Source organism: Oryctolagus cuniculus, chromosome 4 (genome assembly GCF_964237555.1).
Source record: "Oryctolagus cuniculus chromosome 4, mOryCun1.1, whole genome shotgun sequence".
NCBI lineage: Eukaryota > Metazoa > Chordata > Mammalia > Lagomorpha > Leporidae > Oryctolagus > Oryctolagus cuniculus.
This window is the reverse complement of record NC_091435.1, coordinates 13,692,610-13,709,524: the sequence shown is the minus strand read 5'-3', so window position 1 is coordinate 13,709,524 and position 16,915 is coordinate 13,692,610. Positions and strand designations below refer to the sequence as shown.

General features: G+C 43.7%; 1 protein-coding gene across 19 annotated transcripts in view; it reads right to left on the bottom strand.

Moving 5' to 3' along the window:
* TIAM1 (TIAM Rac1 associated GEF 1) overlaps positions 1–16,915 on the bottom strand; it is a 445,843-nt gene that overhangs the window by 21,552 nt on the left and 407,376 nt on the right. For 18 of the 19 annotated variants that reach the window (XM_051819218.2, XM_051819217.2, XM_070071883.1 and 15 more), the window contains 6 exons: positions 12,233–12,412; positions 10,988–11,056; positions 10,579–10,704; positions 6,308–6,416; positions 2,432–2,611; positions 2,221–2,339 (listed from right to left, as the gene is read on the bottom strand). In XM_051819218.2, coding sequence (XP_051675178.1) covers positions 2,221–2,339; positions 2,432–2,611; positions 6,308–6,416; positions 10,579–10,704; positions 10,988–11,056; positions 12,233–12,412 — 783 coding nt within the window. The remainder of the gene's footprint in view (positions 1–2,220; positions 2,340–2,431; positions 2,612–6,307; positions 6,417–10,578; positions 10,705–10,987; positions 11,057–12,232; positions 12,413–16,915) is intronic. The other variant, XM_051819220.2, reaches the window with a different exon arrangement.

The following is a 16,915-nucleotide window of genomic DNA, read 5'->3' as shown; positions in this document are numbered from 1 at the left end:
TGTATGGAAGAACACATGATCTTTAAAAAACGGCCAGGGGTGGGGTATAACTTGTGCATGTACCCAGTTGTCTGCCTCCATCCTCGTGGTGGTTCCAATACACTGCTGCAGGAGTTGGCATAGACCCAACTATTTCCCCAAGAGTCATTCCCCTAGGGTTTCACTCTTCTGCAAGCAAGGCCACTACATCTTTTCCAGTTTGAAGACCATTCTCCTCAATGGAGAAAAATGATCAAATGGGACTTGAGTCATTCTCCTCTGAGTAATCAATTTCCTTTGAGTAAGTAATCAGTTCCCACCGGAGCCAATTTCCTGCTTGTTCATCTTATTCTGCTCAAAGATAATCTTTTGTGGCTCTCTTTGGTATTTTTTTCCAAGCTTTAATTTTCTGGGCTTTCAATCTCCTGATGGCAATATAAAATGTTCCTACTCTTCAATAGTGTACCCAGTCAAGTGCCCCTCTTGCCATCTTTTGTACATTTCTTTTCACAATCATAGCTCACAAGGAAATATAGCACTTTATCTCTTGGTCCCTCACTGGGATGATTTATTACTTGGTTCTTAGAATTTCATCTTAAAGAACCTCCTGTCTCCTAAGTCGCATTCCCTTTTATAGCCTCTGATTTTTTATCATACTCAAGTTTTCCTAAATTCTTTGCAAACCATGATCCATATCACCTTTCTGACTTTAGCATCATGGCCATTTGCTCCTAAGGCTATCAAAATACAGAAATTGATTTGACACTTAATGAATTATAACAAAATATAATGAAAGTGCTTCTACTTTTGTCAAAATTAAATAAACTAAAGTTGGGAGTATGTGGAGGGTATCTTGAGATCATAAATGTTTTTTGTATTATTGATTAGCCATCACTAAATGAAGCCAAGAATTATCTAATGATAGAAATTAGGTAAATCATTGTTCAGACATACAATGAGATTACATAATCATTTAAAATGAAAAAATCTGTGTTCAATATTTTTAAAAGTACAAATTTACTTTCAAAATAACTATTTAAACATATATATAATAATTTTAACTCAAAATAAACATCAAAAATTTAAGAATATCTTGAGATTGGAGGGTTTTCTTCTGGTCTTAATAAGCATAATTGTTTCATATTATAAATGTTTTACAAGAAGTGAGAACTACATTCTAAGCAACTCTATTTGTCCATCTTTCCTACAAGTTGATAGGTTAAATTACCTATCAGGTCTGATGAATTTTGTCCAGCTACGTAAAAGCCAGTTTGTCACCGTTTACAATCCAGCTCAATACTTCTTTACTCCACCGATAAATATGCAATTTTAACTTTTCCGCACACTACTTATAACAACTGCCTGCGTTCCTTCTTGTCCTGTGAGTAAAATAAACTCATTATCATGTGTTCATTTTGTATCTCTGTAGCATGACTTCACCTTTTTCTGAAACTGTCTTTTTAACAGTCTGAAATTTGTTTCACCGAGGACATGAACATGAACCCAGAAAATGACCCTTCTATCTCTGAAGATATGCTCTCTTCTCTAGTCTAGACTAAACAGCCAGGTTGGCCTTGCCCCTTCTGCCTTCAGGCCTCCTCCTAATCACAGCCCGTGTGCTATTCTTCAGGCTCCCTCCCAGCTTTGCACTGTCTGCCTTTAAGGTAGAAAACAATGCAGAGTACAACATTCTAAGAGGATGTGGGTATAGAAACACTAATGCCCACTGCTGTATGCCACAGTCCCCTGATTTGTCTTGTTAGCAATCTCATTTACATAAGCTCTTTTCCGCAACATGGGTACAATTTTTAGCTCACTCTAAGCCCTTCTCAGTCTACCAGTTCCTATCACTGTTTCTTCTTGGTAAGCTTCTTTTAGGTAGACTTAAACAAACAAAAATCCAAGTCCACTGAAATTTGCATTCATTCCACAAATACTGAGCACCTATAATGTGCCAGACATCATTCTAATTTCTGGGAATGTAGCCTTGGCCTATAAAGGAATAACCTTATAAGTAGAATGGGAGTGTCACCATAGATCCCAAGACAGAGGCTGGCATCAGATACACATTTCTTGCATTAAAAATTAAAGAAGAAAATTCACATGGTTGCTTTGATTAAGGGCAAAACTTTCCACAATGGAAACACTGTCATCATAACTATTCCACTCACAAATAACACCTTAAAAATAATAATAAAAAAAATCAAGGCCAACCCCAGCTTTCCTGGCAGGTATCCATACCTCTTTCTTCTCCCCAGTCTGTTCAGCGATCAGCTGGTCGAACACAGCCCCAAACTCTTCGTGGATTTTCTGCATTTCGTTGATGTGGCTGGCAACCTTGTTCATGGTCTTGATGGCCACTGGAGGAGCACAGGAGAAATGCAGGGGCTATTGAGAGATGCTCAGGGAGACGGGGCACGAGTGAGGCTGGGGGGTCAGGGGCCAGGCTCACCGTCCAGGTGGTAGTGCTCCTCACTCTCAGCGTCGGTCAGCGCGAACAGCTCCTTGAGCAGAAGTGGGTACTTGAGGATCCTCTGGATGGGTTTGATGAGGTAAGACTCCAGTGTGGATGAGTGCTGCTGCCTGGGGTTCTGGGCATCCAGGAATGCCTTGAAAGCCGTGTCAGTCTTGGCTGGAAGTTTAAATACAGGCTGTCAGGGTGGAACGCCCAGCGACTGCCACCTCGCCATCTCACCCAACGTGCCTTTTTAGGGGACTGGGCAGAGACAATGAGGGTAGGGATGCCCAGAGAGACAACAGAAAGGGACTGGCAGTCAGATTATTTGTTTAGGGGTTGGGGTGATGAGTTAAAGGATAACTGAGTTTGTAACTCCTGCACAGCTGCGTTTTCAGGGGCTGCTTTTTCTGCTCCTTGTAATAAGCATAGTTTTTTAATTGTGATGTTTTCACATCTGAGAGGGATGGCCCTCCTAGACAGAGAAAAGGACTTGCCTGGCAAGGGTCAATTCAGAGTCCCCACCTTTGGCCCCCTTCTCCAAGAGGATCTTCTTGTCCAGGCAACCATCCTCTTTCCTCACCACCCTAGGGCCAGGTATCACACAAGGCACCTGCTACAGCTCAGAGCCTGCTGAAATTGTTCAGTGCATTCAAGGTTTGCCCAGTCTCACACCTTCCTGCCCTCAGAAGCCACAAGGGAGCCCCCTTTCCCCCAGCTCCTCCGCCTCCTGCCCAGTGCTAGTGCTTACCCACTGGGCACTGTGCACCATACAGTGCTCCTTCTCTGGACAACTGCAGGGACAAGGCAAGCAACCCCCTCTGAGCGGAAGGCCTAAGACCCATGTTTTAAACACCCCACAGCCTGGTTCCCTATACTGCAAGCATTTCAGTGCTGATAAAATGGCAGGAAAGCAGTGCAGCTCTGGCTGAAGGGAGCGAGGCTAGATCCCCCACGGTATCTGCTCCAGGTTAACACAGTTCTGCTGCCATCAGTTCAGGCAGCTCCTTGCTCAGCAGCCTCACTTTCACCTCTGTCCCAGTTGGACTGACAGAGCCCTGGGGAGTTTTGGGGGCCCAGACAAGCAGAGAGTGTGCCTGGGCATACTTGGGAAGACGAATGCCTCCCAGGTGCAAAGGAATAGTGGGGGAGGGAAAAAGACTGGAAGAGGCGGGGGCAATATTTCCAAGTGTGCACATATGGGAGAAGTGAGCCACCACTTGTAACATCTTTATCTCATATCAGAGTGCCTGGGACCCAACCTTGTCTCTACTTCCAATACAGCTTTCCACTAATGCATCTGGGAGGCAGGGTATGATGGTCCGAGTGCCTGGGTTCCTGCTACCCACTTGGAGACCTGGATGGAATCCCTGGCTCCTGGCTTCAGCCTGACAAAGTCCTAGCTGCTGTGGGCATTTGGAGAGTAAATCAGATGATGTAAGATCTCTGACTGTGTCTGCCTCTTTCAAATAAATTTTTAAAAATTCAAAAGAATTATAGAATATGCTGCATTGTTTTGAAACTGTTCCGTATATCCTCTTGGGACATTGGTAATTAGGAGAATGTGGGTCATACCTAGTGTTTTAAGGGTTATTTCTGAAAGATATTATAATATTTTTCAGGTGCAAAAAATAATGTTATTGAATTAGGAAAAATCCATGGAGGCAGAATTTAATCTAATTGAGTGATTAAAAATAACACTAATTGCTATACAGGCCATAATGGATATGTTATTGCACTGCAGAGCAAAGTGCTTTTAAAATAGTTACTTTAACAATCCGATAACAATTAGCATTCAATCCAGTCTTGAGACACACACACACAAAACTACAGGACCAATGGAGCATGAGTGAAAACACAGTGCAGGTCAGACAGCAAGACACGGATTCACTAAGCCCCTTTTAATGAGGGGGCTACACTGGAATGCTAGGACAAAGGTGATCACCACCATGAAGGCTGATGTGGTCTGGGGCAGGCTCTGCTGTTCTCCAGTGTCCTGTGTGGCACTAATGATTCCTGAAGTATGTTTTAAATTAAGCCAAGTAGTTCTAGTTTGCAGCACACACAACACATGTCAATGGTATATCCAGGGACGTGCTCAGCAGCTGTTTCCTTAGCAGCCACAGTGCAGTGTTGAGGAACAGTGGGCTGACTTCCAGAGATTCTTTGAAATTGAAATTCCTATTGGCTCAACTATTTACCAAGGAGATGTTCCATTAATCTCCCTCTTTCTCTCTCAGGGAGACAGGCTGAGGAAATATCATTTGTCATATTAATCAAGAGTCCATACATAGAATGAATTATATTGACTTGTGTAAACCTGTTGACATAACAGAAGTGAGATTTTTAAAAACGGACACATAATAACTACACGTTCCTAGAGTTTTGTGTGATGTTTCGGTAAAGGTACACAGTGTGTGATCAAATCATGGTCGCCTGTACATCTATCACCTCAAACATGTATAATTTCTTTGAGTTGGGAACATTCCAAATCCTCCCTTTTAGCTACTGTGAAACATACAATATTAGGAACTACAGTCACCCTACTGTGCTATAGACCTTGGAAGCCTTCCCCCTGTCTAGGTGTAATTTTGTCCCTGTTAACCGTCCTGTTAATCACGACTCTACTCTCCTTCTGGGAGATTAACTTTTCACCTAAAACCAAACCCACACACTGCACTGTGCAAATACAGCTACCTTCTGGAGCCTCTTGGAATGCCCCATCATCTTCTCAGAATGCTTAGGAGAAGTCCCTTGTGCATACAAAAGTGCTACTTTGTCCTGTACAAACATTTGCCACTGGAGCAGTTTTCATTAATAACTAAAACAAATTCAGTTGCAATGTTGGCAGTTGTCATTACACACCCAGGAGAAAAACAACAAGATGGAGGAACAGAGCAGGCATTTGGCACATTGGGGTACCTACAGCCCACATCAGAGTGCTTGGGTTCAAGTCTTGGCTCAGCTTCCAATTCATTTCCTGCTAATGAGAACCCTGGGAGGTAGCAGGTGATGATGGTTCAAGAACTTGATTCCCTGTCACCCACATGGGGGACCCAGATGGAGTTCCATGTTCCTGGATTTGGCCTGGCCCAGTCCTGGCTGTTGCAGTCATTTAGGAAGTGAATCAGCAAAAGGAAGCTCTCTTTCTGTTTGTTTGTGTCTTTCTTTCCCCCACCCCCATCCCTTTCTAAGATTTATTTATTTAATAATAAATAAAGGAATTAACCAATGGTTAATTCCCCAAACAGCCACAATGGAAGTCAGGAACCTGGAATTCAATCTAGGTCTCCCACATGGGTGGCAGGGGCCCAAGTACTTGGCACATCTTCTGCTGCTTTCCCAGGCACATCTGCAGGGAGCTGGATCAGAAGCAGAACAGCTGGAAATTGACCTGGCATTTGTAGGGGATGCCAGCATCACAGGTAGTGACTTAACCTGCTGTGCCACAATGCTGCCCCCGCCCCGCCCCACCTTTCAAATAGATTTTTTAAGAAATGTGATGGAAAGGTGAAATCTGAAAAAATGGTTGTGATGTATTATATATTATATTAACAAATATTATATTTGTTAGGATATTATATTAACAAACTAGAGAAGAAGCAGAGGATTTATAAACCCATGTAACCACAAAATGATCCATCGATTCTAGCCCGCAGTAGCTGGGTCCAAGCTTTCATTCTAAAGAAGCTGATGAGTTATTAATTCCCAGGATGGCAATGCATTTCATTTCTCAGTAGCACATTTGCGGCTTGTGAGAACATCTATCTGGAAGGTCTACAACTCTTGGATTTCTAAGAGCCCCCAACAGCAGCCACACAATGTGAACTGACAACAGACAATCCACTTGCCCCCAACCCTCAGAGGCCTTACCTTTCACCAAGACTTTGGGGACTTTTGTGTGGCTGGCGCAGAAGGCACTGTAGAGCTTGAAGCGGTCAGCATAATACAGAAAGGATCCCCCCAGGGAGAACAGCACTTTCTGGATTGAACGAGAAAAAGCTCAGTTGGTTCATTTGCTTCCTCATCTAGAAACAGCCACGGATATAACAGGGGAGTTCACATCCACCTGACCTTCCCCCGCAAATCTGCATCATCCACGCCTGTCAGAGTCTGTTTCCGCTTGCCAGCACCCTGACATTGACTATTAGCAAGTATATGGGCAGACAAATGGGCGTAATCAATGTGTCTTGGTGCCGCCATGCTTGTAGCCCAGGTGCTTCTGGTTTTCCTTGTCTATGTCTTTTAATGGCCTGTCTGGGATGTCTGAATGTTAATGTGAAAATATGAAGGCACTTCAAAAAGCTCATGGAAAGAGAAATAAAAATGTTTATTTTTGGTGAATAAAAATTTTTGAGATCTATGTCAAATTTTTTCATAATACACATTTTCCATGAGCCTCTTGAAAATCCATTGTATGCATGATTTCAAGGTTTCTGTTTTTTTTTTTTTTAATTATCTTTTAATTCTATTTTCATGAACTTTTTGAAATAGCCTCATATTTGGGGCAGGGGGGAAGCCAAATCTCCTAAATGATCTCCTTAGCTCTTGTTGGGAGATATAAGTGTTAAACCACATAGGAAATGCTTACCACCTGAAAATAGAAACCACATTTCCTGACCACTACTATCACTCTCTCCAAAATCACTCTCTTCTAGCAGGGGCACATAAGAACACAAGCCACATTCAAGAAAAAAACATGTCCAGAGCCGGCGCCGTGGCTCAATAGGCTAATCCTCCACCTTGCGGCGCCGGCACACCGGGTTCTAGTCCCGGTTGGGGCGCCGGATTCTGTCCCGGTTGCCCCTCTTCCAGGCCAGCTCTCTGCTATGGCCAGGGAGTGCAGTGGAGGATGGCCCAGGTGCTTGGGCCCTGCACCCCATGGGAGACCAGGAAAAGCACCTGGATCCTGGCTCCTGCCATCGGATCAGCGCGGTGCGCCGGCTGCAGCGGCGGCCATTGGAGGGTGAACCAACGGCAAAGGAAGACCTTTCTCTCTCTGTCTCTCTCTCACTGTCCACTCTGCCTGTCAAAAAAAAAAAAAAAAAAAAAAAAAAAAAAAAACATGTCCAACCATAGAAATCTCCTTTATCTCAGCCTGAACCACCTGTCCCAAGGGGACCAAAATGTGGGGAGACCATCCCTAATAGGATTTTAATAAGCCTGAAGCAGGATTCATTCTAATCCCAAACATCTTATATAAATATGTACATGATACAGGCCTCAGAAAAATACCTTCTGTAAATTCCACATTGACCTAATCCTGTTTGGACAGAGGCTTGGCTCATTTAGGCTTAGACTTACAACTTAGACTCCAAACAAAGAAATTAGGTTTTGGATTTGGGTGAAAAACGGGATTCCCCAAAGTGCATTTACCTAATGCACAAGGCAGAAAATTCCGACAGTCTGTCCACTGACCAAAAACAGGTTTATCTTAAACCTCTCATGATCGGTCATTAGAGGCCTAGTTCTCTTTCTATGCATTCTACTTTTCCTTCTCTACTTCTCAAGGACCACCCTCTGCCCCCACCACGCATCTGGAATAGCAAATGTTAGCAAGAATTACCGTGAGGTAGCATTATCCTTTGAGCTGCATGAAAGAATTAAACCAAAAAAAGTTGTGGGAGAAAATGCTCGGAAATGTAGCCCCTCCCTCAAAGCATACTAAAGCAATTCATTTGTTTGACTTAATGTGTACTGAACACTAGGGGCAGGCTTTTGGCCTACCAGTTAAGATGCTGGTCAAGACAACTGTGTCCCCATCTCAGAGTTCCTGGATTCAAGTCGCAGCTCCGACTCCAGCTCCTCCTGACTCTAGCTTCCTGCTAATGTAGACCCTGGGATGCAGTGGTGATGGCTCAAGTAATTGGGTCCCTGCCACCAACATGGGTGGTCTGGATTGTGTTCCTGGGTTTGGCCTTGGTCCAGTCCCCAACCACTGCAGTTGTTTGGGAAGTGAACAAGCATATGACGGGAGCTCTGTCTGACTCCTGATCTCTGCCTCTCAAATAAATAAAATGTTTAGAAAACATATATTTACTAAGCACTTGCCACACAGTAACCACAGATAAAATGTTATGGGATTCGTTTATCTTTTTGGCCTTAAAAGTTGATCTCAGGGTACATAGTGTGCACAAATGGGACAGGTTTATTCACTAAGACTGCATGGTCCCATTGCTTCTTCTCTGTGGGACTTCAGACACCCCTCACTGCCAAGTGCAGATTCTATCAAAACTTATTTGAACATATTTATAGTAACAGAGAGCGGAGCACGGCTGCCTGTGGGTGGAAAGCAGTAAGAGGCTGGAGGGAGAAATCACAAAGAGGAGAAAAAGACCTTTTTAAGGATTTATTTTATTTATTTGAAAGGCAGAATTACAGAAGGAGAGGGAGAGAGAGGGGCAAAGAGAGAGAGAAAGAGAGAAAGAGAGAGAGAGAGAGAATCTTCCATCTGTTGGTTCACTCCCTAAATGGCTGCAATGGAAGGGGCTGGGCCAGGCCAAAGCCAGGAGCCAGGAGCTTCCTCTGGGTTTCCACATGGGTGCAGGGGCCCAAGCACTTTGGGTCATCCTCTGCTGATTTTCCCAGGCACATTAACAGGGAGCTGGACTGGAAGCAAAGCAGCCAGGATACAAATCTGTGCCCATATTGGATGCCGGCATCACAGGCAGTGGTTTAACCAGCTGTGCCACAGTGCCAACGCCAAGAAAAAGACTTTCAAGGTGATGATTATGTTCATTTTCCTGATTGTGATGATGGTTTCAGAAGAGTGAGTGTGTGTGTGTGTGTGCGTAATGTATGTGTTTGGGGGGGGGGGACTCATTTGCATACTTCAAGTATGTGTGGTGTACTGTATGGCAAGTATACCTAAATTAATCTGTTTTAAAAAGTACCCAAGAAACAAAAATTCATTAATATGCAGGTTAAGACTCCAGCATCCCATATCTGAGTATCTGGATTCCAGTGACAGCTCTGGTCCCAATTCCAGCTTCCTGCTACTGCACATCCTGGAAGGCGGCAGGTAGTTGACTCAAGCAGTGGAGTCTCTGCCGCCCACAAGAGTGACCTGGATTGAGTTCCTAGCATTTGGGGAGTGAATTGGCAGATGGGAACTCTGTCTGTATGTCCCTAATAAATAAATAAATAAAAATAATCTCTTAAGAAATTAAAAAGTACGGGGCTGATGTTGAGGCACAGCAAGTTAAGCGATTGCCTATGATGCCAGCATCCCATATCCAAGCACCAGTTCAAGACCTGGCTGCTCTGCTTCCACATCCAGTCCCAGCTAAAGCACCAGAGAAAGAAAATGGCTGGAGTACTTGGGCCCTGCCACCCACACGGGAGAGCCAGATAGAGTTCCTGGTTCTGGCTTCAGCCTGGCCCAGCCCCAGCCACTGCAAGCCCATCTGGGGAGTGAACCAGTAGATGGAAGATTGCTTTCTCTCTCTGCCTCTCCCTCTCTATGTAACTCTGCCTTTCCAATACATACATAAATAAATAAATCTTTATTTAAAAAAATTTAAAAGTAGCCGAGGGTGGCACACAAGCCAACAGCTGCATTAATGAGTTCTGTGGACTGGAGGTGCAGCACAGGAAATCTGTGCAATCACGCACGCCGGCCAGGGAAGAGGAAACGAGCTCTAAGCATCCTTACTAAGGCACTAGTCATCAATCCTCATTAAGGCTGCAAGGACATTGTGTGCTGGAAGACTGTCTTCCTCCTGGATAACGGAGACAAGCATTTCCATCCAAGAAAGGTTCCCGGAACAGATGAATTAATTTGCTTACCAGGAGACCGAGGGTGCTATTCTAATTTGCTAATGGCTAGTGTATTAGAGGCACCTCATAAACAAAAGGACAAGGTTGATAGGTCTTCCAAAGCAGAAGCAGCAGATGCAGCAGTTTAATTCAAGCCAATGGCACTGGTTTTCCCTTAGCATGACAGTAAGACACACATGCCTCTGCCCTCAGATTCCCTTCAGGAACTACCCCAGCCCCCACCCCCTGGGTAGTCCAAACACCACGAGCACAAGAGCTGCCCAAAGAACACCCTGCAGAATTCTCTCAGAGGACTGAACTTGACCCATAGTTCCCTTCCCCGTGACACTGGGGACAGCTGTGCACCATCTGCGCATGACACTCACCTTAAACTGGTCGACTTTCTCAAGCTTTTCCAAATCAGGGACCAGTCTCACGCCATCTTCTAGCGTTTTAAGGAATTCTACTTGAAACTCTACCATTTCAGTTAAATTTCCAAAGAGTACATCCAGCTGCAACATGAGAAAGAAGTGAATCCACTCCATACTTCATAAATGTTCAGAAACTTTACCTGTGTCTATTGCACAGTTTTTCTATCGATACTGATCAATCAGTAGGGTAATGATCCTTCTACCAGAGGGTGGGCCAACTCCTCGCTAACGTAGTACACAGCAAATCTTGGCAGACAGGGATTCGACCCTCCGATTACAACTACACAGCTTCAGCCTTATGTGTTCTCCCCATTCCTTCCTCTGCACCAAGTCAAACCTGACAAAGTTAAGAGAAAGTTAATACCTCATCTTGGGTGAGGAAAGTTTCCTTTTGAAGAGGTTTCAGGTATCTCTCCATGAGACAGTTTAAGTCCTAGGGGTTGAAAGGACACCTCATTAGCACATCTAAAAGTCTATCAAGAATCTAAATGAGAAAACACAGATTACAGACCACATGCTAGCATTAGTGGCTGTAGGTCACTAAGGTCCACCTCAGGCTTTGATCCCTGTCAGGACCACTGCAGGCTGCATTCTGGAAGCAGGCACTGATAACATGAAAGGGAAGAGTTGCTGTGTTCCAATAAAACTTTATCTAAAAAAAACAGGCCATGGGCTGAAACTGGCCTGAAGGCCATAATTTACTGACCCCTGATTTAAAGTCTGAAGGAGATAATTAAAAACAGCACACTGCTTCCGCACAGGAATGTAACTCTCGAATCAGAACAAGTAGTGATACAAAGAAACCAGACCTGGCATCCTTCTGCCTACAGTTAGATTAGATTACAAACCGAATATCTTCACATTGTTCAAAACTAATTCCAGTTTTAATATTAGCTCAGCAACAAATTTAGAACATCAGTAGAATCACTCAATTCACCATAATCACTCTTCCCAATCAGTGAATTGCTACATAAATAAAATTTTTGTAATTATGGAGGCACCCAATGTTGGAGCCCCTATGAGTGAATTAAAATTGTCTTGAGTTGATACACTTCCTTCAAACTCAAAAGATCTTCACCTTCCGAATGAAAGCCAAGTTCCAGAGAAGAACGCAAGGTACTTCCCATTCCCATGATTTGTTTTGTTCTTGAGGAAAAAAATAAATTAAAAAAAAAAAAAACAGCACAGCATGGCCTCTGTGCTTGTGGATCCCACAGCCTTGGATTCAACCAACCATGAATCAAAGGTATTTGGGAAAAAATGTGTGCTTGTACTGAACTCATCCAGACTTTAGTCATTCTTTCGTGAATACCACAGTATTAACAACTATCTGCATGGCATGTACACTGCATTAGGAATTGTAAGGAACCTAAAAATGATTTAAAGCATACAAGAGGAAGTGTGTGGACTACACACAAACATTATGCCATTTTATCCAAGGCACTTGCACATCCATAGATTTTGGTAGCTGCAGGGTCCCTGTAGCCAATTTGTCTCCATGCATGGATACTGAGGGAAAGCTCTCCACACAGACACACCAACTTCAGTCTCAAGAAGAGGAGGGTGCGCAGACCCAGGGCATATGGGGGAAGGGGAGGGCAGGATGTACCTTCACGTAGGTGCGCTCCGTCTCCAGGAGCTCGCAGATCACCTTGCGCAGCTTATCCGCGTCCGACAGCTGTCTCATGGTTGCCATCTGCGGCCCTGAGCAGTCCTGAGGAGACGGGCTGGAGTCAGAGGGGTTCATCTCGTGCAAACTGCGGCAGAAGGCGGCCACCTGTTCTGTACTCTTCAGAGCACAGATGGGAAGGCAAGGTAGATGCCGTCAGCCCCGCGTTAGGGAGACCCACCTGGCACCTGTCCCTCCTAAAGGTGTTGGATTCCACCTCATGTTCCCCCAAACTGCTGCAAAATCATGAGAGCTCGCTGAGTGCTCAAAAACAGTGAGAACAAGCACTGGCAAAGGCTGAGCACCTGCTGCTGGCCAGGCACTGGTTTGATGCATAATCCTCCCATAGGTAAGGGAGATCTATAATCACACCCATTTAACAGCCGGCACAGCCGAGGCTCCATGAAGTAAATGACTCATCCAATACAACGCAGCTTCTAAGTGATGGAGCAGTCTGCTTCCAATGCCTGTGCTCCAAATTAATCTGCTAGAAGCTAATAAATCAGAAGTTAATTGCATTGTACCCAAAGTGCAAGGCTAATTAATGATGAGACTTCCGGTTAGTACATTATCTACTTACTTGGCAATGTGGGAAGACAATTTTACAAGGTAACAGTCTTCCTCTAGCTGTGAACAACTGACACCAGGACAACTTTCTCAAAATAGACAGATGCCCATGCCTGGTCTTTAAAAAAGTTTCCATCTCTGCAGCTTCTCAGAAGGCAGAAAGATACCACTCCTTGCAAACACTAGCCCTAAAAGAGGCCTCCCTGGGAGACCCAGCCTCACCTGCTCGCTGTCAAAGAGGATTCAGGTGAAGACTCTAAAGGCTGCCCAAGATTTGGTACTCATCAAAAGTTTCAGATTCTAGGAATACAAAGTTCCAGTTTTCTAAGTTGCGCAAAAACAGTTCTCCAAAGCACAGGCCATTGTAAACCCTATGAGATCAGCAGTTCCCCACTTTGGCTCTGCACTGCAATCACCCAGGAGGGTTTCAAAGCTCCCAATGCCCAGTGCACGCCCCAGATCCACGTAATCAGAACTTCTGGGGTGGGGTAAGCAGGTGTCAGTGGTTTCTAAAAGCTCCTACAAAGTTGCCTCAGAAGCTACTTTGCAGCCCCATATCTAGTTTCTTAAACATTTGCTCAAATGTCCTGCTCTAAAAATGTCTGATGGATAAAGCTTTGAAGGCAAAAGCTACCTTCTTGTACTTCTCCGTTTCTACAGTCTAATTCAACCCTAGGCACAAAGTACGTGTTTTTAATAAATACTGATGCAATAAACAGGAAGAATTATGGGGTTGGTGTTGTTGCACAGTGGGTTAAGCTGCCACTTATGATGGCGGCACCCCACATAAGTGTCTGAGTCCTGGCTGCTCCATTTCTGATCCAGCTCCCTGCTAATGTGCCTGGGAAAGCAGAAGATGGCTCAAGTATTTGGGTTCCTGACACCCATGTGGGAGACCTAGCTGGAGTTCCTGGCTCCTGGCTATGGTGTAGCCCAGCCCTAACAATTGCAGCCATTTAGAGAGTGACTCAGTGGATGGAAGATCTCTCTGTCCCTCTCTGTTGCTCCCTCTCTGTCTCTGTAACCCTGACTTTCAAATAAATAAATCTTAAAAAAATAAAAGAAAAAAGAAAAAACAGAATTACTTTCTCTATCTCCCACCTACCCAGGAAGAATATGATAACATTGTCCCAAAACAACAGTCAGTGCCCAAGCTAAAAATCAAGGCTGGTATTTGTGCAGGGCAGGAAAGCTAAAACCAAGTCTGTAGGGCAAATTTTTTTAAGATTTATTTGAAATGCAGAGCTACAGAGAGGCAGAGGTGGGGGTGGGGGGGATATCTTCCGTCTGCTGGCCCACTCCCCAGATGGTCACAACGGAGCTGGGCTGATCTGAAGCCAGGAGCCAGGAGCTTCCTCTGGGTCTCAGGCAGCTAACATTAATAAGCCTTTTCCTCACGAGGCTACCCAAGAGGGAAGGAGGCCTGGAACAAAGACAGTACAAGGACAAGGGAAAGCAGAACCTAACAAGGGTGCATGGGCAGCAGTGTCAGGAAAGCAGAGTGAACCAGCATCCAAACCCATGTGTAATTACTACTCTCATTGTCTTACAATTATGACAGTTTATTTGCTGCTGGCACTAAGCCTACTCTCACTTGCCAGAAGTATTGGTCACCTGTCAATGGCACTATTCAAAGTCCTCTATGGAACTGTGTGTTTCAGATAGTGAATATTCCCACAAAGAATTTCCCCCTAAGTAACTGACTTAGAAAAAGAAATCACCAAATTGGCTGAATGACATCTCAATAAGGCTGTTAAAATAGAATGACTGTGTTTTTAATCAAAGTTTGTTTCAGTAGAAATAGTTTACTTATCTACTTTAGTTATGTTATGATTTTATAATTCAGCATCATCATTAAATATATAAATAGGTCTTCATCTTAAAAATTAAAATTAAAATCATTTTAACAAAAATGTTCATGTAACTTTAGGATGATCCAATGATGAGAAAGAAAAAACCTTTACAAAAACGAAAATCCCATGGACAGAGGCTGTAATAGCTAACAGTGAACTGTCACTCCTCTTCCCTCCATCCCAATTGGTACCCAGCAAAGGAATCTAACACAACACATCGATAATGGGCGGCTTTGCTTCCACGGTGCCCCAACTGCACCAACAGCTGTCTGCACAAATAGCAAAACTGCTCATTAAGCTAGACCTAGACTCCATAGCAGTCCCACTAGAGGCACAGTACAGCTTCCTAAAATTTTCATCATGTACACAAACTGCCCATGTGGAATCAGCATCCTTATGTATTATACCACGCACATCCCAAATATGGGCTTCTGACTCATAAGAAAAGCAAGAAATTCAAAAGGACGCTTCCCTTTGTGCCTCTAATTCAGGCCACACTGACATCTTGGTAAAATAATAAAAGGTATGAGATGGACTTTTCCAGCTTTGCACTCCCTCTGTGCCACCACACATACTTTGAAATCCTACATTTAAGAGTATGAATAGGGATCCTGATTTTTCCTATGTGAAGTTGACACCACCTCTCAGGTGTGGTCTCCTTCCTTTAGGGGAGTGGGATGTGGCAGAGGCTTTAGGGCTTAAACCCAGTTTTCTCCCACACCAACCTCATTTCCAATCATCTGGGTTACTCATTCACCATTCCTCTGCCACATATGCCCCTGAGTCAATTCTTGGATAGTTTTTTTCACAGTATACATTTTCTAGGAGCTTTCTGAAGACTTCCTGTATACAAGGATTTCACATTTTTTGCACCAAAATAAACTTACAATTCCATGTTCCATGACTGTTTTGAGTCACTCTCCTATAGTAGTTCCCCCTTTACCTATGGTCCCCCAAATATTAACATTTCTCTTTACTCTTGAGAGAAAAACAGAAGTGGAGGTGGGGGAGAGGCCGACTACATTCACATAACTTTCACTAGGGTATATTGGTATAACTGCTCTATTGTCTTAACTGTTGTTACTCTCTTACTGCATCTAATTTATAAATTAAACTTTGTTTTTCCAAACACAGTATGGCCATGTGCCAAATGACAACATGTAGGTCAATGACAGGCTGTACCCATCACAGTGGTCCCACAAGACTTGGTGTCATCATAGCCATCTCACTCCCATAAAGGATACACAACAGGAAATTGGCTGATGGCACAGCTTTCAGAATACATCCCCATTATTATGCAACACAAGACTGGACACATGGTGTTTGGTACCACCTATGGTTTCAGGTATCCATTGCGGGGAGGGGCGGCTTGGGAAATCCCTCAAAGATAAAGGGGAGCAACTGTACCCTAAGCATCCTAGGATGTATTTAGAAGTTCCCTTTTATCCTCTTCAGAGAATTCAGAGCTTTAGGCTTCTTTCGTTGTCGGACACTCCTAAGCCTAGAACAAACTTCGCAGGGCAGTCCCTAGAGTTGAGCAGGGGACAAAGCCATTTGTCCACTGGTAACCCTGTGCCTGGATTCAAGGTACAAACTCTTAGGTGTACCCTAAGAAACTGGGTCTAAGTGGACTTACTCTCAGTTGCTAAGTACATATTATTTGAATAAAAATGTGTTACATAAGTACATGTCCTAAAGCATACAAAAATCCAGGAATGTTATTGATGAGTCTCTTCAATTATTTTCTTGGAAACAATAAGCTTAAAAGGATGTCCTCGGGTTTGAGAATATTGTTTTATCATACAATCACCCCCAAAATATCTGTTGAATGAACAATGAGATGCAGGTCTTCCTTAAAATACCTCAAAGTTAGAGATTTTGCATGTGAGAGGGGGTCTTCCAAAAATTTAGGGAAAATATGTATTAAGAAAAACCTATGATGTGAATGGAAGGGGAGAGGGAGTGGGAAAGGGGAGGGTTGTTGGTGGGAGGGACGGTATGGGGGGGGAAGCCATTGTAACCCATGAGTCGTACTTTGGAAATTTATATTCATTAAATAAAAGATAAAAAAAAAAAAAAAAAGAAAAAAAAGAAAAACCTAGGGATTTCAGAATTTTTTGCACTAAAATACACTTATCTTTTAACCTCATTCTCCCACCAACTTTTTGAAGCAGCCTCCTGTAATGGATCAGCTGTTAACTTC